General features: G+C 46.8%; 1 protein-coding gene across 1 annotated transcript in view; it reads left to right on the top strand.

Moving 5' to 3' along the window:
• LOC137524123 (uncharacterized) overlaps nucleotides 1-22,286 on the top strand; it is a 240,314-nt gene that overhangs the window by 112,454 nt on the left and 105,574 nt on the right. The window contains exon 8 of the mRNA XM_068243658.1: nucleotides 12,897-13,256. Coding sequence (XP_068099759.1) covers nucleotides 12,897-13,256 — 360 coding nt within the window. The remainder of the gene's footprint in view (nucleotides 1-12,896; nucleotides 13,257-22,286) is intronic.

The following is a 22,286-nucleotide window of genomic DNA, read 5'->3' as shown; positions in this document are numbered from 1 at the left end:
CCAGTATATGTAGCCAGGTGTATATATCCCCAGTATATGTAGGCAGAGGTATATGTCCCCAGTATAGGTAGCCAGGTGTATATATCCCCAGTATATGTAGCCAGGTGTATATGTCCCCAGTAGATGTAGCCAGGTGTATATATCCCCAGTATATGTAGCCAGGTGTATATGTCCCCAGTATATGTAGCCAGGTGTATATATCCCCAGTATATGTAGCCAGGTGTATATGTCCCCAGTATATATAGCCAGGGGTATATGTGCCCAGTATATATAGCCAGGTGTATATGTCCCCAATATATGTAGCCAGGTGCATATGTAGCCAGGTGTACTGTATATGTCCCCAGTATAAGTAGCCAGGTGTATATATGCCCAGTATATGTAGCCAGGTGTATATGTAGCCAGGTGTATATGTCGCCAGGTCTATAGGTGTCCCCAGTATATGTGGTCAGGACTTACCACTCCCCAGTATAGCTAGGTGTATAGGAGTCTGAGAGAGAAGAGTGAGCGATGGGGCTCCCCCTCTCTCTCGCTTTCCCCTCTAGCTATCACGGCTGGCAGCGGTGCCTAGGGGAGCCCAAACCCTAAATACAGCCCTGGCCAGGTGTATAGGTGTCCCCAGTATATGTAGCCAGGTGTATATATCCCCAGTATATGTAGGCAGAGGTATATGTCCCCAGTATATGTATCCAGGTGTATATATCCCCAGTATATGTAGCCAGGTGTATATATCCCCAGTATATGTAGCCAGGTGTATATGTCCCCAGTATATGTAGCCAGGTGTATATGTCCCAGTATATGTAGCCAGGTGTATATATCCCCAGTATATGTAGCCAGGTGTATATGTCCCCAGTATATGTAGTCAGGTGTATATATCCCCAGTATATGTAGCCAGGTGTATAGGTGTCCCCAGTATATGTAGCCAGGTGTATATATCCCCAGTATATGTAGGCAGAGGTATATGTCCCCAGGATATGTAGCCAGGTGTATATGTCCCAGTATATTTAGCCAGGTGTATATGTCCCCAGTAGATGTAGCCAGGTGTATATGTCCCCAGTATATGTAGTCAGGTCTATATATCCCCAGTATATGTAGCCAGGTGTATAGGTGTCCCCAGTATATGTAGCCAGGTGTATATATTCCCAGTATATGTAGGCAGAGGTATATGTCCCCAGCATATGTAGCCAGGTGTATATATCCCCAGTATATGTAGCCAGATGTATATATCCCCAGTATATGTAGCCAGGTGTATATGTCCCCAGTAGATGTAGCCAGGTGTATATGTAGCCAGGTGTATATATACCCAGTATATGTAGCCAGGTGTATAGGTGTCCCCAGTATATGTATCCAGGTGTATATATCCCCAGTATATGTAGGCAGAGGTATATGTCCCCAGTATAGGTAGCCAGGTGTATATATCCCCAGTATATGTAGCCAGGTGTATATGTCCCCAGTAGATGTAGCCAGGTGTATATATCCCCAGTATATGTAGCCAGGTGTATATGTCCCCAGTATATGTAGTCAGGTGTATATATCCCCAGTATATGTAGCCAGGTGTATAGGTGTCCCCAGTATATGTAGCCAGGTGTATATATCCCCAGTATATGTAGGCAGAGGTATATGTCCCCAGCATATGTAGCCAGGTGTATATGTCCCAGTATATGTAGCCAGGTGTATATGTCCCCAGTAGATGTAGCCAGATGTATATGTCCCCAGTATATGTAGTCAGGTGTATATATCCCCAGTATATGTAGCCAGGTGTATAGGTATCCCCAGTATATGTAGCCAGGTGTATATATCCCCAGTATATGTAGGCAGAGGTATATGTCCCCAGTATATGTATCCAGGTGTATATATCCCCAGTATATGTAGCCAGGTGTATATATCCCCAGTATATGTAGCCAGGTGTATATGTCCCCAGTATATGTAGCCAGGTGTATATGTCCCAGTATATGTAGCCAGGTGTATATATCCCCAGTATATGTAGCCAGGTGTATATGTCCCCAGTATATGTAGTCAGGTGTATATATCCCCAGTATATGTAGCCAGGTGTATAGGTGTCCCCAGTATATGTAGCCAGGTGTATATATCCCCAGTATATGTAGGCAGAGGTATATGTCCCCAGCATATGTAGCCAGGTGTATATGTGCCAGTATATGTAGCCAGGTGTATATGTCCCCAGTAGATGTAGCCAGATGTATATGTCCCCAGTATATGTAGTCAGGTGTATATATCCCCAGTATATGTAGCCAGGTGTATAGGTGTCCCCAGTATATGTAGCCAGGTGTATATATCCCTAGTATATGTAGGCAGAGGTATATGTCCCCAGCATATGTAGCCAGGTGTATATATCCCCAGTATATGTAGCCAGGTGTATATATCCCCAGTATATGTAGCCAGGTGTATATGTCCCCAGTAGATGTAGCCAGGTGTATATATCCCCAGTATATGTAGCCAGGTGTATATATCCCCAGTATATGTAGCCAGGTGTATAGGTGTCCCCAGTATATGTAGCCAGGTGTATATATCCCCAGTATATGTAGGCAGAGGTATATGTCCCCAGTATAGGTAGCCAGGTGTATATATCCCCAGTATATGTAGCCAGGTGTATATGTCCCCAGTAGATGTAGCCAGGTGTATATATCCCCAGTATATGTAGCCAGGTGTATATGTCCCCAGTATATGTAGCCAGGTGTATATATCCCCAGTATATGTAGCCAGGTGTATATGTCCCCAGAATATATAGCCAGGGGTATATGTGCCCAGTATATATAGCCAGGTGTATATGTCCCCAATATATGTAGCCAGGTGCATATGTAGCCAGATGTACTGTATATGTCCCCAGTATAAGTAGCCAGGTGTATATATGCCCAGTATATGTAGCCAGGTGTATATGTAGCCAGGTGTATATGTCGCCAGGTCTATAGGTGTCCCCAGTATATGTGGTCAGGACTTACCACTCCCCAGTATAGCTAGGTGTATTGGAGTCTGAGAGAGAAGAGTGAGCGATGGGGCTCCCCCTCTCTCTCGCTTTCCCCTCTAGATATCACGGCTGGCAGCGGTGCCTAGGGGAGCCCAAACCCTAAATACAGCCCTGGCCAGGTGTATAGGTGTCCCCAGTATATGTAGCCAGGTGTATATATCCACAGTATATGTAGGCAGAGGTATATGTCCCCAGTATATGTATCCAGGTGTATATATCCCCAGTATATGTAGCCAGGTGTATATATCCCCAGTATATGTAGCCAGGTGTATATGTCCCCAGTATATGTAGCCAGGTGTATATGTCCCAGTATATGTAGCCAGGTGTATATGTCCCCAGTAGATGTAGCCAGGTGTATATGTCCCCAGTATATGTAGTCAGGTGTATATATCCCCAGTATATGTAGGCAGAGGTATATGTCCCCAGCATATGTAGCCAGGTGTATATATCTCCAGTATATGTAGCCAGATGTATATATCCCCAGTATATGTAGCCAGGTGTATATGTCCCCAGTAGATGTAGCCAGGTGTATATGTAGCCAGGTGTATATATCCCCAGTATATGTAGCCAGATGTATATATCCCCAGTATATGTAGCCAGGTGTATATGTCCCCAGTAGATGTAGCCAGGTGTATATGTAGCCAGGTGTATATATACCCAGTATATGTAGCCAGGTGTATAGGTGTCCCCAGTATATGTATCCAGGTGTATATATCCCCAGTATATGTAGGCAGAGGTATATGTCCCCAGTATAGGTAGCCAGGTGTATATATCCCCAGTATATGTAGCCAGGTGTATATGTCCCCAGTAGATGTAGCCAGGTGTATATATCCCCAGTATATGTAGCCAGGTGTATATGTCCCCAGTATATGTAGCCAGGTGTATATATCCCCAGTATATGTAGCCAGGTGTATATGTCCCCAGTATATATAGCCAGGGGTATATGTGCCCAGTATATATAGCCAGGTGTATATGTCCCCAATATATGTAGCCAGGTGCATATGTAGCCAGGTGTACTGTATATGTCCCCAGTATAAGTAGCCAGGTGTATATATGCCCAGTATATGTAGCCAGGTGTATATGTAGCCAGGTGTATATGTCGCCAGGTCTATAGGTGTCCCCAGTATATGTGGTCAGGACCTACCACTCCCCAGTATAGCTAGGTGCATAAGAGTCTGAGAGAGAAGAGTGAGCGATGGGGCTCCCCCTCTCTCTCGCTTTCCCCTCTAGATATCACGGCTGGCAGCGGCACAGGAGACCTTTTCGCTTCCCAGCGCGGGACAGAGATCTGTGCACCGCTGCCACTACTCTGGTCTAGTCTAGACCAGAGTAGCGGCGCACAGATCTCTCGCTCTCCCGTGCTGGGAAGCGAGAAAGTGTTCTACCGCCGCTGCCACCTGCTTATATCTGGAGGGGGGAACCAGAGAGAGAGGGGGAACCCCAAGGTGAGGGAAGGGGGGGGGGAGACGGCCCCCCTTCCCCACTGTGCCCACAGCTTCCTCTTCTCTCTCCCCTGCCACCCCCTGTTTGAGAGGGCAGAGTAATTATTTAAGGGGGCTATGCCCCCTCTTGCCCCACGCTAGAGCCGGCCCTGGTTAGCATAGCTTGTATTTTGATTTTAGTTAGTGTGTGACAGTTAGACTCTGTACTGCAGCAGCTGCTAGTTAGGGCCTGTCTGTGTCTGTGTGTGCTGTTTGTGCACACAGGCCAGGCCTGCTATTAGCCTTAGCTACAGTATAGGTTAGGGAATGGGATTAGTGTGTTATTGTGTAGTTAGTACTGCAGTGCTAGTTAGTTGTTAGAGTAGTACTGTGTTAGCTTACTACAGATTACTGCAGTGCTGCTGTGCTGAGCAGTGTCAGTGTGACAGATAGACTGTTAGTGTGCACTGTCTTCTATGCTGTCTGTCACTCTGTGCTGATTGGCATTAAAGTCCAACACCAATTTCAATTAAAGAGTCTGAAGCGAGAATAGATCTCGCTTCAGACCTCATATATAGCCAGGTATATGTAGCCAGGTGTATAGGTGTCCCCAGTATATGTAGCCAGGTGTATATATCCCCAGTATATGTAGGCAGAGGTATATGTATATGTAGCCAGGTGTATATATCCCCAGTATATGTAGCCAGGTGTATATGTCCCCAGTATATGTAGTCAGGTGTATATATCCCCAGTATATGTAGCCAGGTGTATAGGTGTCCCCAGTATATGTAGCCAGGTGTATATATCCCCAGTATATGTAGGCAGAGGTATATGTCCCCAGGATATGTAGCCAGGTGTATATGTCCCAGTATATTTAGCCAGGTGTATATGTCCCCAGTAGATGTAGCCAGGTGTATATGTCCCCAGTATATGTAGTCAGGTCTATATATCCCCAGTATATGTAGCCAGGTGTATAGGTGTCCCCAGTATATGTAGCCAGGTGTATATATTCCCAGTATATGTAGGCAGAGGTATATGTCCCCAGCATATGTAGCCAGGTGTATATATCCCCAGTATATGTAGCCAGATGTATATATCCCCAGTATATGTAGCCAGGTGTATATGTCCCCAGTAGATGTAGCCAGGTGTATATGTAGCCAGGTGTATATATACCCAGTATATGTAGCCAGGTGTATAGGTGTCCCCAGTATATGTATCCAGGTGTATATATCCCCAGTATATGTAGGCAGAGGTATATGTCCCCAGTATAGGTAGCCAGGTGTATATATCCCCAGTATATGTAGCCAGGTGTATATGTCCCCAGTAGATGTAGCCAGGTGTATATATCCCCAGTATATGTAGCCAGGTGTATATGTCCCCAGTATATGTAGTCAGGTGTATATATCCCCAGTATATGTAGCCAGGTGTATAGGTGTCCCCAGTATATGTAGCCAGGTGTATATATCCCCAGTATATGTAGGCAGAGGTATATGTCCCCAGCATATGTAGCCAGGTGTATATGTCCCAGTATATGTAGCCAGGTGTATATGTCCCCAGTAGATGTAGCCAGATGTATATGTCCCCAGTATATGTAGTCAGGTGTATATATCCCCAGTATATGTAGCCAGGTGTATAGGTATCCCCAGTATATGTAGCCAGGTGTATATATCCCCAGTATATGTAGGCAGAGGTATATGTCCCCAGTATATGTATCCAGGTGTATATATCCCCAGTATATGTAGCCAGGTGTATATATCCCCAGTATATGTAGCCAGGTGTATATGTCCCCAGTATATGTAGCCAGGTGTATATGTCCCAGTATATGTAGCCAGGTGTATATATCCCCAGTATATGTAGCCAGGTGTATATGTCCCCAGTATATGTAGTCAGGTGTATATATCCCCAGTATATGTAGCCAGGTGTATAGGTGTCCCCAGTATATGTAGCCAGGTGTATATATCCCCAGTATATGTAGGCAGAGGTATATGTCCCCAGCATATGTAGCCAGGTGTATATGTGCCAGTATATGTAGCCAGGTGTATATGTCCCCAGTAGATGTAGCCAGATGTATATGTCCCCAGTATATGTAGTCAGGTGTATATATCCCCAGTATATGTAGCCAGGTGTATAGGTGTCCCCAGTATATGTAGCCAGGTGTATATATCCCTAGTATATGTAGGCAGAGGTATATGTCCCCAGCATATGTAGCCAGGTGTATATATCCCCAGTATATGTAGCCAGGTGTATATATCCCCAGTATATGTAGCCAGGTGTATATGTCCCCAGTAGATGTAGCCAGGTGTATATATCCCCAGTATATGTAGCCAGGTGTATATATCCCCAGTATATGTAGCCAGGTGTATAGGTGTCCCCAGTATATGTAGCCAGGTGTATATATCCCCAGTATATGTAGGCAGAGGTATATGTCCCCAGTATAGGTAGCCAGGTGTATATATCCCCAGTATATGTAGCCAGGTGTATATGTCCCCAGTAGATGTAGCCAGGTGTATATATCCCCAGTATATGTAGCCAGGTGTATATGTCCCCAGTATATGTAGCCAGGTGTATATATCCCCAGTATATGTAGCCAGGTGTATATGTCCCCAGAATATATAGCCAGGGGTATATGTGCCCAGTATATATAGCCAGGTGTATATGTCCCCAATATATGTAGCCAGGTGCATATGTAGCCAGATGTACTGTATATGTCCCCAGTATAAGTAGCCAGGTGTATATATGCCCAGTATATGTAGCCAGGTGTATATGTAGCCAGGTGTATATGTCGCCAGGTCTATAGGTGTCCCCAGTATATGTGGTCAGGACTTACCACTCCCCAGTATAGCTAGGTGTATTGGAGTCTGAGAGAGAAGAGTGAGCGATGGGGCTCCCCCTCTCTCTCGCTTTCCCCTCTAGATATCACGGCTGGCAGCGGTGCCTAGGGGAGCCCAAACCCTAAATACAGCCCTGGCCAGGTGTATAGGTGTCCCCAGTATATGTAGCCAGGTGTATATATCCACAGTATATGTAGGCAGAGGTATATGTCCCCAGTATATGTATCCAGGTGTATATATCCCCAGTATATGTAGCCAGGTGTATATATCCCCAGTATATGTAGCCAGGTGTATATGTCCCCAGTATATGTAGCCAGGTGTATATGTCCCAGTATATGTAGCCAGGTGTATATGTCCCCAGTAGATGTAGCCAGGTGTATATGTCCCCAGTATATGTAGTCAGGTGTATATATCCCCAGTATATGTAGGCAGAGGTATATGTCCCCAGCATATGTAGCCAGGTGTATATATCTCCAGTATATGTAGCCAGATGTATATATCCCCAGTATATGTAGCCAGGTGTATATGTCCCCAGTAGATGTAGCCAGGTGTATATGTAGCCAGGTGTATATATCCCCAGTATATGTAGCCAGATGTATATATCCCCAGTATATGTAGCCAGGTGTATATGTCCCCAGTAGATGTAGCCAGGTGTATATGTAGCCAGGTGTATATATACCCAGTATATGTAGCCAGGTGTATAGGTGTCCCCAGTATATGTATCCAGGTGTATATATCCCCAGTATATGTAGGCAGAGGTATATGTCCCCAGTATAGGTAGCCAGGTGTATATATCCCCAGTATATGTAGCCAGGTGTATATGTCCCCAGTAGATGTAGCCAGGTGTATATATCCCCAGTATATGTAGCCAGGTGTATATGTCCCCAGTATATGTAGCCAGGTGTATATATCCCCAGTATATGTAGCCAGGTGTATATGTCCCCAGTATATATAGCCAGGGGTATATGTGCCCAGTATATATAGCCAGGTGTATATGTCCCCAATATATGTAGCCAGGTGCATATGTAGCCAGGTGTACTGTATATGTCCCCAGTATAAGTAGCCAGGTGTATATATGCCCAGTATATGTAGCCAGGTGTATATGTAGCCAGGTGTATATGTCGCCAGGTCTATAGGTGTCCCCAGTATATGTGGTCAGGACCTACCACTCCCCAGTATAGCTAGGTGCATAAGAGTCTGAGAGAGAAGAGTGAGCGATGGGGCTCCCCCTCTCTCTCGCTTTCCCCTCTAGATATCACGGCTGGCAGCGGCACAGGAGACCTTTTCGCTTCCCAGCGCGGGACAGAGATCTGTGCACCGCTGCCACTACTCTGGTCTAGTCTAGACCAGAGTAGCGGCGCACAGATCTCTCGCTCTCCCGTGCTGGGAAGCGAGAAAGTGTTCTACCGCCGCTGCCACCTGCTTATATCTGGAGGGGGGAACCAGAGAGAGAGGGGGAACCCCAAGGTGAGGGAAGGGGGGGGGGAGACGGCCCCCCTTCCCCACTGTGCCCACAGCTTCCTCTTCTCTCTCCCCTGCCACCCCCTGTTTGAGAGGGCAGAGTAATTATTTAAGGGGGCTATGCCCCCTCTTGCCCCACGCTAGAGCCGGCCCTGGTTAGCATAGCTTGTATTTTGATTTTAGTTAGTGTGTGACAGTTAGACTCTGTACTGCAGCAGCTGCTAGTTAGGGCCTGTCTGTGTCTGTGTGTGCTGTTTGTGCACACAGGCCAGGCCTGCTATTAGCCTTAGCTACAGTATAGGTTAGGGAATGGGATTAGTGTGTTATTGTGTAGTTAGTACTGCAGTGCTAGTTAGTTGTTAGAGTAGTACTGTGTTAGCTTACTACAGATTACTGCAGTGCTGCTGTGCTGAGCAGTGTCAGTGTGACAGATAGACTGTTAGTGTGCACTGTCTTCTATGCTGTCTGTCACTCTGTGCTGATTGGCATTAAAGTCCAACACCAATTTCAATTAAAGAGTCTGAAGCGAGAATAGATCTCGCTTCAGACCTCATATATAGCAGGGGCACGTGTGCCCCTGCTAAAACGCCGCTATCCCGCGGCTTAACGGGGGTCCCTGTCCCCCCAAATCCCCTCCGTAATGCGGGGGAGCGCTTCCGCATTGGGGCAGGGCTAACCGCCGCAGCCCTGCCCCACGCGCGTCTGTCAGACGCGTATCTCCGCCTCTCCCCCGCCCCTCTCAGTCTTCCTTCACTGAGAGGGGCGAGGGAGAGGCGGTGATGCGCGTCTGATAGATGCGCTGGGAGGCAGGGCTGCAGCCGTTAGCCCTGCCTCCAGGAAGAAGAAAACGCCGACCAAGTCTGCGACCAAGGTTTGCGGGGGGTGGGTTGGGGGTGAAGGGACCCCCGTTAAGCCGCGGGATAGCGGCGGTTTAGCAGGGGCACACATGCCCCTGCTATATATGAGAGCTGAAGCGAGATTTAGTCTCGCTTCAGTGTCTCTTTAAAGGGAAGGTCCAAGCAAAAAAAAAAAAAAATGAGATTCACTTACCTGGGGCTTCTACCAGCCCCATGCAGCCATCCTGTGCCCTCGTAGTCACTCAGTGCTGCTCCAGTCCCCCGCTGGCAGCTTTCTGACCTCGGAGGTCAGGGCCAAATTGCGTACATTTTTACACATTCCCGCTAGTGCAGGAACATTAACACATACATTTTTACGCGTTAGTGGTGAAACGCGTAAATTTTTGTTCCTGCACTAGCTGGAATGCGTAAAAATGTATGCAATGTGGCCCTGACCTCCGAGGTCGGCAAGCTGCCAGCGGGGAACTGGAGCAGCAGTGAGTGACTACGAGGGCACAGGATGGCTGCATGGGGCTGGTAGAAGCCCCAGGTAAGTGAATCTCATTTTTTTTTTTTTGCTTGAACCTTCCCTTTAAGTACAAGTACTCCACATCCATCTGGTGACATCATCATACATATAACTTGTACTATGTCTGCTGGCACTGGCAGCCTGGGGGAGGGGCAGCAAGGCCAATAAGAGAGGGAGCAACATTGCTGCCACCGTCAGCAGTTCTGCCGCGTCAGTGTCCATTCCGCCGCTACCCACTGGCAGTGGACACACTGGGCGCCCAGCTGTTAGGGGGAGTCACACTGCAGAGGCGCAGCAGCGTGTAGCGGCCATTTATTTATCAGGGTCGGCGGCGTAAATTGGAGGAGAAAGACGCCGAGCCTGTGATGGAGCTCATGGTGGATGAGAGACTGTGCTAGTAGAAGAAAAGGACAAAAGAGGAGCGCTCCGTAGTGCATTAAAGTTATTTAATCATGAACACGCAAAGTATAAAAACACTTACTTGAAGATAATAAAAATTGAGCATATCTGGGCTAAAGACCCGATCAGACAACCATGGGTGGCAACCTCCTCTGTGGGCTGCAGTGGATGGGTGTCCCAGATGTTGGTGGACAATGGGGGCCTTCCCTCTGGTGTCCGTGATGGTGGATGAGCAGACCACCACCAGCTCTACAACAGATCTCCACCCCCACCACCACTCTAGTCAGCCAACTTCGCTACGCTGGAACTACGCGTAGTTTTACGCAATTACGCTTCGCCAAACTACGGCTTCGAAGTCAAATATTGGCTTCGTATGCATTTCGTAGACTACACGTTAAAATACGCAATTATGCATAGCGCAAAGCGTAGTGTATGCAGATGCTTATGCCCGTATGCAGAAAATTTGACGCATTAATTCCTCTTGAAATGATTATACTGGGCTCTTCTATGCGTACATTCCCCTTTCCAACGCGTAAATTTGTAAGCATATAATCGCACGCGGAAAATTAGACGTGAGTAACACATTCGTAGTTCACTACGCAATACACATGCTAACTACGCATAGTGGGCATAAGCGGTAGCGGTACTTCGCTACGCGTAAATTTGTACATAATTGTGTAAAAACTACGCGTAGTTCCAGCGTAGCGAAGTTGATTGACTACGACCATCCCTGGTCCCCAGAATATCCACCTCAAAGTCAATGGTAACAGCCCTGATTGTACTTGCGGTGCCTGGAGTAAAGAGCGCGCTGACTGAGGGTAGGCTGCCCGCTGGGGTCGACATGATGACCAACGAGTCCCCATCAGAGATGATCAGAAACTACGCCAGTGCGAATTTACGCATCGTAGTTCGCATCTACGCATCATAGTTCATAGATGAACTATCTATGCTGCCTGCCACAAGTTACACTCCTCCTCCTCCTCCTGTTTTCTGCTGCCTGTGCTGCTCTCACCGCCAGGGTGCATCTACCTACTTCTCCTGCTGCTTCTGTCTGTACTACCGACCACCACCAGGGTCCACACAGAACTATATCTTCTGCTACCACTACCCAGCTATTACGCCACTACAATAGCTGCATCTTCCTACTCCTCCTGTTGCTCCTGTCTGCGGTACCCTCCACACCAGGGTCCACACAGAACTATATCTTCTGCTGCCACTGCCAGTCTGCCACTGCCACCAGCTAGTACGCCACTACAATAGCTGTATTTTATTGAAAAAAAAATGTTTAATTTTTTTGGAGGTGTCTGAGATGAAAACTGTGATGTCCCAGTTGTGCGTTGGACTTTGGACACAATGGGCTTGATTCACAAAGCAGTGCTAACCTACTTAGCACGTCTAAAGTCTTTAGACGTGCTAACCAGGGTGCTAAGTAGGTTAGCACCGGATTGCTCAATCAGATCACGCGCTAACTTTGCGCGCGCAAAGTTTTACGCGCGCAAAGTTTTACGCACGCTAAGTCCCATAGGTTTTAATGGGCACTTCGCGCGGAGCGCCCTGCGCTCTGTGCAGTACACGCGTAAAGTTTTATGCGCATAAAGTTTTGCGCGCGTAAAGTTTTATGTGCGAAAAGCTTGTTTAAACGTGCTAAGGGGGTTTTCACAGGCATGCTAACAGTTAGCACCGCTTTGTGAATCAAGCCCCAATGTGGGCTGCACAACCGCTGTCTGGAACCTCCTGATGTTAATTAACATCCATTTTTTTTTTTGTATTACACCTCCCCACATAAACAATTACTGTTTTTCTTTAAAAAAACATGATGCTTCATGCATCATTTAGTATATAAGACATTTTGGAAGCAATTTAAAGGCCACTTCCGGTTTTCAATCCGCATACACGGATCTAGCTGGATAATGGGTTCGGATATCCGGATCTATTCGATTCCGGAACGGTTTGAATTCGGATATCCGATCCTATCCGGATGTCTAGCTATCCGAATCCGCATCAATGCGGATTTTAAAAAGGGGTATCCGAGCACCCCTGTCCCCGTCAAGCACATTCAGGAGCTGCCCCAAGAGGACATATTGTGCATGCACAGCATAATATATCCGGGCATAGGTCGCCGACCATTCCAACCACTGCAAGGACCACGGGAGGTATAGTGTGTGAACGGAGACAGACGCAGGGCCACAGCAGGTGTGGTAAGCCTATGTGCACCTCCCCACACACACACAGGGCATCATTTTTAGTTTTTAAAAAGGACTAAGGTATCCTTTAATTATTACAAAGTTTTCACATCAAAAACTGCTTTTAAGAGTTGTATTTATACCGGTAGCCTCCAAAACAGTGCTGTTAATATTAGTTCAAAGTTATATTATATATTTTTTAATGTTTGCAGATTTTTCTTTAGAGATCTCATTTATGTTGTATCTTTATGCTTAGATCTCCCTCGTTGTCCAGTGATGGGTGACATCTCGGTGCCCCCCTTAGTGCACGGCAAGGAGGCCAGGCTGCAGTGTGACATCCAGGGATATTACCCAAATGATCTGGATGTGAAGTGGTTCCGGAGAGAAGCAAGAAAGCAGGAATTGTATGAAGTGTCCTCCAATGATAAATACAAGGTTCCAGCTATGGAGAGCACAGTGACATCACCAGACTCTGATAAAACATTTCACTGCACTGCCGCTCTCATTGTATCTGTGTCAGCCCTAACAGAAGAGGGGTCAGAGTTCATCTGCCGGGGGACGCACTCCAGTCTGCAGAAACCCCTGGAGAAGAGGACTGGAGAGCTCACAGTCACAGGTCAGTGTCCTATTGATATTTCCAAAATCATCTGTGAAGGAGCTGTAAGAAGTGACTTATTAACATACCTATGACATGCAAACCCTATATTCAAGTTTTGGTTTTAATGGAAAAATAATCTCAATACTAATCAGGGTTGACGTCTTGTTGGCCAGTACTATGTTGTATCTCTCAGATCTTGGTAAGGATGTTGTTGTCATATGTGTAGCTGTCATGGTGGGTCATTTGGTATTTTTTCAGTCTACAATAGTGGGTCTATCCTGTAAATTGCTGCCTTACTTCATATTCAGACCTCTAGACTTTTCTTCTAAGGGCACGAATAATAATAATATCATGCCTGAGTAAAGAATGTATGGTTACAGCTCACCTTCACCCTCTTGTGTCTGCAGTAGAGTATTGTACCGTGTTAGGCATCAGTAAAAGCACGTTTTGAATCAGGATCAGGGCCGGATTTGCCATTAGGCACTGTAGGCATGTGCCTATGGGCAGGCCGTTTGTGAGAGGTGGGTCACTAGCCGCCCTAGAGTGTCCCAGTGTATTCCCTGAGCTGCGGGATGGAGCAGAGAGCCAATCAGAGGCTGGAGATGCGCAGTGCTCAGGGCGGTACATTCCTCTCCGCTCTGTCCGTCCACCCACCCAGCTTCCTGAATTTACTATCCTGGCCAACTCTGTTCCTAGTAGTATCATCAGGCCAGTGACGCTCTGCCGATCAAGTCACATGTCACACTCTCACACTGTCATCAAAGAGATGACAAATGTGGGACATCTGCGGCGTGTTAGCGTTGCTAGACAATGCTGCAGTAAACCGGGGCACTGTATAGGATAGAGAAGAACAGGCTTCCTGCTGGAGGAACTCCCTCCTAGCGTGTGAGGATGGGGCGACTTGCTCTATGGATGTGCAGGTAGCAAATACTTTCAAATGAACGTTTTGGAGAGTGTGTGTGTGTGTGTGTGTGTGTGTGTGTGTGTGTGTGTGTGTTTATGTGTGTGTGTGTGTGTGTGTGTGTGTGTTTGTGTGTGTGGGGGGGGGGGATTGTTAACAGTGTAGCCGCCTGCAGCATCTGTGTAACTTTGTGTGTGTATGTCTTCCCCCTCCCCCCATCACATGCGTGTGTGTGTGTCTGCATGCTTAGTGTGAGTCTCGCTACCCTCAATATGTGTGTGTCTTCCCTCCTCATCACATGCATGTGTGTTTGTGTGCATGCTTAGGGAGTGTGTTTGTGTGCAAACCCAGGATTTTCAAGGGGCGGGGGGGGGGGGGGGATTCCTGAAAGGTCTCCCTCAGCCACACATAATACAGTATAATAATATGGTAGGACATCATGCTGGATATACACAATGCAATTTCCCATCCAACTGACAGGATCTGACAATTATTTCCTAAATGTCCGATCTGCTCCCGACAGCCGACATTGCTAATGAAGTAGAAAGTGAAGCATTCACACAGCAGGGGCACAGGGCTGTGCTCTGCTAAGTTCCCCAGAGCTGCTCCATGGTCTGTACACCCGCTGCTGCTCCATGCTCTGTACACACACTGCTGCTCCATGCTCTGTACACCCGCTGCTGCTCCATGCTCTGTACACACGCTGCTGCTCCATGCTCTGTACACACGCTGCTGCTCCATGCTCTGTACACACACTGCTGCTCCATGCTCTGTACACACGCTGCTGCTCCATGCTCTGTACACACGCTGCTGCTCCATGCTCTGTACACACACTGCTGCTCCATGCTCTGTACACACACTGCTGCTCCATGCTCTGTACACACACTGCTGCTGCATGCTCTGTACACACACTGCTGCTCCATGCTCTGTACACACGCTGCTGCCCCATGCTCTGTACACATGCTGCTGCTCCATGCTCTGTACACACACTGCTGCTCCATGCTCTGTACACACGCTGCTGCTCCATGCTCTGTACACACACTGCTGCTCCATGCTCTGTACACACGCTGCTGCTCCATGCTCTGTACACACGCTGCTGCTCCATGCTCTGTACACACACTGCTGCTCCATGCTCTGTACACACACTGCTGCTCCATGCTCTGTACACACGCTGCTGCTCCATGCTCTGTACACACACTGCTGCTCCATGCTCTGTACACACGCTGCTGCTCCATGCTCTGTACACACGCTGCTGCTCCATGCTCTGTACACACACTGCTGCTCCATGCTCTGTACACACGCTGCTGCTCCATGCTCTGTACACACACTGCTGCTCCATGCTCTGTACACACGCTGCTGCTCCATGCTCTGTACACACACTGCTGCTCCATGCTCTGTGCACACACTGCTGCTCCATGCTCTGTACACACGCTGCTGCTCCATGCTCTGTACACACGCTGCTGCTCCATGCTCTGTACACAGGCTGCTGCTCAATGCTCTGTACACACGCTGCTGCTCCATGCTCTGTACACACACTGCTCCTCCATGCTCTGTACACACGCTGCTGCTCCATGCTCTGTACACACGCTGCTGCTCCATGCTCTGTACACACGCTGCTGCTCCATGCTCTGTACACACGCTGCTGCTCCATGCTCTGTACACACGCTGCTGCTCCATGCTCTGTATATATGCTGCTGCTCCATGCTCTGTACACACTCTGCTGCTCCATGCTCTGTACACACACTGCTGCTCCATGCTCTGTACACACACTGCTGCTCCATGCTCTGTACACACACTGCTGCTCCATGCTCTGTACACACACTGCTGCTCCATGCTCTGTACACACGCTGCTGCACAGGGGAGGACTGGGACCTTTTGGCCTGGGGGGGAAACACAAACTAGAGGCCCGTTAGCATGGCAGCCCCAGCCCAAATTACGTCACACACGCACCCCACGTCGTATATGCCAGTAGTCACGTGTAGCGCCAATGCGGAAATACATAAAGAACACTCTAGGGACAGCGTGACAGGGAGGCACATAATACATTTTGAGGAACAACGGCCAGGGTTTATGTCGTGTCTATCATTGGTGGTTATCGCATGCCGTGATTATCACACCTGACAACCACATTGGCCCGAGATTTCCCAACATCTCAGATTGATACATTCAACCAATCTCCACCCAAATTTTTTATCCGATTCGATAATATCAAAACGGTTGGTCGATTTGACTGTCAAGTCAACAGATGTATGGCCACCTTAATTCCCCAAAGCTTATTCCCCCCCCCCCCCCTCCCACTTATGTCCTCCCCTTCGCCACCATCTCCTACTATCCCTCAAATATGCCCCTCGGATATCCCCTTGGTGGTCAGTGGCAGTGCATCACTGCCTGCCCATGACCCACTTTACTATAGTATGAAACCTTATGGGCCCCATCCATACTCAGTACTGACAGGTGGAAAAGCCATTATGAGTCGATCATAGTGAAAGAATCTGTCCGTAACAATTGATGCATGTATGGCCAGCTTTAGATTATGGTTTCTAATAACAAGATTGGAGAGAGGTGAGAGAAGGCAAAGCAGGTGGTTTTGGTGCACGGCGCTCAGTACCGGTTACCCAAACCAGGAGCCCTATAGCAGCAATAATATGCTGCACGGGGCGCGTAAGGGAAATTAAGTGCTCAGGTGATCGCTGTACCCCAAATTACACCTCCCTCCAATTTGCAACGACTCGGAAGGGGGAATAGTATTTATCACTGCTGGGGGGTTTAGTGGCAGCATAAAAGCCATTATTCGACTCTCCCGGGGGCCCAACTCACCCGCAGCATACAAATACTAAGGGCTCAGACACACTATAAGCGCTTTTCTGAGCACTTTTTAGCCATCAGAACTTATGAAAGCTTTTTAAAAAGGGCTCCCATTGACTTACATTAAAATCATGGTAAAATCGCCCAGAAAAGCACTTATAGCGTGTCTGAGACCTTATGCAGAGAAGGGGAGAAACGTTGAGGAGAGAAAAGCTGAAAGAGAAGAAAGAAGATCCTTAAGTGACAAGACAATATGTTCTGTACAGCGCTTTGGCAGATGGCGACACTATATAAATCTATATATATAAAATCGGATGTATGTGTGTGTGTGTGTGTGTGTGTATGTATGTGCCGCGATCACTTGAAAACGGCTTGACCGATTTGAAGGAAACTTGGTACACAGATCCCTTACTACCTGGGATGATATGATCTGGGGGTCTCGCGGCCCCCCTGCACACGTGGGCGGAGCTACAAACAGCAAATCAGATTCCACCCATTCAAGTCAATGGAAAAACTGTAAAAGGCTGCCATTCTCACAGTAATCAAGCCAGAGTCCCCACACTTGGCACAGTTGGTCACTTGGTGACCGAGGTTACGAATCCAGGAAAATCCAGCCAATCAAATTGCAGCCATTCATTTTAAATGGGAAAATGTAAACTGCAGCCATTCTTAGACTCGGGCGTAGCAATAGGGGTTGCAAAGGTAGCAACCGCATCAGGGCCCTTGGGCTAGAGGGGCCCCATGGGGCCCTTTTTAAATCAAAGTATAAGCTGTTTATTGGTCCTGTGGTGGTAATAATGACTTCTATATATGCTTTGAATGGTAGTAATCATTAACAAACTGTTCCCGATCCCCTTCTTGCACCTCTAATACTGTGGATGACCTTGGCAGGTTTTGTTGCGTCGTATCAAGTGTTACGTATAGAGTGAATGGGGAGGCCCCAATGTGAAACTCGCACCGGGGCCCATAGCTCCATAACTACGCCACTGCTTAGAATGTTAATCGCAGGGTTCTCAAACTTGCCGCACTTGGTCACTGGATGAATGCGATTAAGATTCAAGAAAGTAGGTGGAGCCTACAACAGCCAATCAAAATTCACCTATTGATTTTCAAGGGGAATATTTAAACTGCTGCCATTCTTACACTGTTAATGGCAGAGGCTTCAAACTTGCCACAGTCGGTCATTGGGTGACTGGGGTCCAAATTCACTAAAGAGGCGGGGCCACCTACAGCCAATCAGATTTCCTAGGTGGATAAACTGCTTCCATTCACACATTTTTGATGCCAGAAACCTGAAAGCTCACAAACTTGGTCACTGGGTGACTGTGTGTCAAAAAGTGGGTGGAGCTAAAAACAAATTTCACTGGAAAATATAAACTGCAGCCATTCTTACACCGTTAATGGCAGGGCCCTCAAACTTTGCACAGTTGGTCACTGGGTGAATGAGATTAAGATTTTGGAAGGTGGGTGGAGCCTACAATAGCCAATAAAAATTCACCTTTTGATTTTCAAAGGGAATATTTAAAATGCTACCATTCTTATACTGTTAATAGCAAATGCCTCAAACCTGATACAGTCAGTCATTGGGTGATTAGGGTTCAAATTCAGAAAGGGGCGGAGCCACAAACAGCCATATTTGTTTATTTTTCAATGGGAATATACAAAGTATTGATACCAAGGACCCCAAAGCTGATAAACTTGATAACTGAGTGGCTGTATGTCAAGGTTAGAAAAAGTGGCCGGTGCCAACAACTAAATTTTTAACACGGCAGGGTTCCCAAACTTTACACAATTAGCCACTAGGTGACTGGGATGAATATTCAGAAATGTGGGTGGAGCCTACAACAACCAATCAAAATTGACCTATTGATTTTCAAGGGGAATATTTACATTGCTACCATTCTTACACTGTTAATGGCAGAGGCCTCAAACCTGATACAGTCAGTCATTGGGTGACTGGGGTCCAAATTCACTAAAGGGGTGGAGCCACAAGCAGCCAATCATATTTGTTACATTGATTTCAGCCATTCTCTTATTGGCAGGGTTCTCAAACTTCACACAGTTGGCCACTGGGTGACTGGGACTAATATTCAGGAAAGTGGGTGGAGCCTACAGCAGCCAATCAAAATTCACCTTTTGATTTTCAAGGGGAATATTTACATTGCTGCCATTCATACACTCTTAATGGTGGAGGCCTCAAATCTGGTACAGTCAGTCACTGGGAGACTGGGGTTTAAATTCTGAAGGGATCGGGCCAAATACAGCCAAATCAGATTTGTTTAATATCAGTGGTAAAATGCAACTTATTTATGCCAAGGACCCCAAAGCTCATAAACTTGGTCATTGAGTGACTGTATGTTAAGGTTAGAAATAGTGGGCGGAGCCAAAAACAACTAACTTTTTACATTGGAAAACATAAATTACAGCTTTTCTTACACTGTTAATGGCAGGGTTCTCAAACTTCACACAGTTGATCACTGGGTGACTGAGATTAATATTCAGAAAAGTAGGGGGAGCCTACAAGAGCCAATCAAAATTCACCTATTGATTTTCAAGGGGAATATTGAAACTGCAGCCATTCTCACACTGTTAATGGCAGAGGCCTCAAACCTGCTACAGTCGGTCGTTAAGTGTCTGGTGTTCAAATTCAGTAAAGGGGCGGAGCCAAACACAGCCAATCAGATTTCTTTGCTGGATAAACTGCTTCCATTAGCAGAATTTTGATGCCAGGAACTTAAAAGCTCAAAAACTTGATAATTGAGTGACTGTGTGTCAAGGTTACAAAAACTGGGTTGAGTCAAAAACAGATTTTTCTGGGAAATTGTAAACTGCAGACTTTCTTCACTGTTAATGGCAGGGTTCTCAAACTTTGCACAGCTGGTTACTGGGTGACTGGGATTAATATTCAGAAAAGTGGGTGGAGCCTAAACATGCCAATCAAAAATCACATACCGCTTTTCAAGGAGAATATTAAAATTGCTGCCATTCTTGCACTGTTAATGGCACAAGCCTAAAACCTGGTACAGTTGGTCATTGGGTCCCTGGGGTTTAAATTCAGAAAAGGGGACAGAGCCACAAACAGTCAATCAGATTTGTTTCATTTCATGGGAAAGTACAAATTATCGATGCCAAAGACCCCAAAGCTCACAAAATTGGTCGGTCATTGAGTGACTGTGTGTCCAGGTTACAAAAAGTGGGCGGAACCAAAAACAAATTTCACTGGGAAAATATAAACTGCAGCCATTCTTACACTGTTAATGGCAGGGTTCTCAAACTTTGCCCAGATGGTCACTGGGTGACTGACATTAATATTCAGGGAAGTGGGTGGAGCCTATAATAGCCAATCAAAATTCACCTGTTGATTTTCAAGGCGAATATTTAAATTGCTGCCATTTTTACACTGCTAATAGCAGATGCTTCAAACCTGCTACAGTTGATCATTGGGTAACTTAGGTTCAAATGCTGGAGAGGGGGTGAAGCCACAAACAGCCAATCTGATTTGTTTCATTTCATGGGAATATACAAATTATTGATGCCAAGGACCCCAAAGCTCACAAACTTGGTCATTGAGTGTTTGTGCGTTAGGGTTAGAAAAAGTGGGCGAAGCCAAAACCGGTCAAATACATACTCGGGCAACGGCGGGTCATCAGTGGCTGGAGACAAATACAAATTTCACTGGAAAATGTAAACTGCAGCCATTCTTACACTGTTAATGGCAGGGTTTTTAAACTTTGCACAGTTGGTCACTGAGTGACTGGGATTATTATGTAGAAATGTGGGTGAAGCCTACAAAAGTGATGAAACTTCACCTATTGCTTTTCAAGGGGAATATTTAATTACTACCATTCTTGCACTGTGAATGGCACAGGCCTGAAGCCTGGTACAGTTGGTCATTGGGTGACTGGGGTTCAAATTCAGAAAAGGGGGTGGAGCCAGAAACAGCCAATCAGATTTTTTAATTTCAATGCAAATTATTGATACCAAAGACTGCAAAGCTTACAAAGTTGGTTATTGAGTAATTGTGTTTTAGGGCTAGAAAAAATGGACGGAGCCAACACCAGCCAAATACATACCCGGGCAACGCCGGGCAATCAGCTAGTACTAAATAATAAAAAAAATAATTTTCCTCACCAGGATTGCACTTCTAGGGCTGGTGCACACCAGAGCGGTTCTGAAGCGTTTTTTAAAACACTTGCAGGGGGAAAACCACTTGGCTAATGTACCGATTGGTGTAGCAAACAGAAGTCTGATTATTGTGTGATCTGCAGTATCACCAATAATGCAAGTATAGCTAACAAGGTAATAGCAAGTGTACAGTGCTTGGTGCAACAGTAATACTGATTAGTTTGGCAGAACCTCACCAGAGGAGCTGGTGGGTACTATCAGTAAGGGACCTCACCAGTGACAAGGGCTCACTGGTAAGTAGAGTGGTCAGACAGATTGATTCGGCAACAGACAGGAGGATACAGTACAAAATCGGCAGGCAGAAGGATAGAGGTATTTCAGGCAGAGTCAACAGCAGGATCAGATGGGCTATTGTACAGAATCTATTAGCGTAAAAATAGTCAGAAGAGAGCCAGAGTCATACACAGGTAATCAAGCAATAATAACAGTAGTAATAACAATTCCTAGTCTTGTGTGAAATCCCTGGTTTCCTCCCAGATCAATGCACACCGGAACTATCTAAGGTCTGAGTGCTCACACAAAGCATTCGCAACAGCAGACACTTTGCAAGTGATTCCAAGCTGCTTAAGGAGCGAAGGAGACCCCTCGGCCACGCCTCCGCTCATCAGCCAATCAGAGACGTCGAGAGTCTCCGCTGACGTCAGCCGACCGGCCGGTCAGCTGACGCGCCTCCTACCCGCATAAAGGTCTTGTTTGTGCGCGCACGCGACAAAGCTACTCTGTGAGCTACTGACAGTCCCCTCCTCGGCGTGCTAGACGCCGGAGGGACGGGGACATGCCTGACAGGGGAACCGAAGCAGCTGCGGAGGCATCAAGATTGCCCGCAGCTGCTTCTCCAGGGATTGTTACAGCTAATGAAAGTGAATGGGATGGTCCACACCAGAGGGGTTTGTTTTTTTTCCCCAAACGCAAACTCGGGGGCTGCAGCATTTTTTTTAGATTTCTGAGGCGTTTCTGCCTCAATGTTAAAGTATAGGAAAGTGGAAAAAGGCTCTGAAAAATGCTAGATCAGAGCTTTTTCCCAGGTGTTTTTGTTACAGAAGCTGTTCAGTAACAGCTTTACTGCAGTGATGCTCATCTGAGCTAGGATATCCGAGGTACTCGGATATCCTAGCTCTTTTTTCACCATTCGAGCTCGAATACCGAGCTCGAATAGT

Source organism: Hyperolius riggenbachi, chromosome 7, assembly GCF_040937935.1.
Source record: "Hyperolius riggenbachi isolate aHypRig1 chromosome 7, aHypRig1.pri, whole genome shotgun sequence".
Taxonomy (NCBI): Eukaryota; Metazoa; Chordata; class Amphibia; order Anura; family Hyperoliidae; genus Hyperolius; species Hyperolius riggenbachi.
This window is presented reverse-complemented; position numbering and strand designations above follow the sequence as displayed.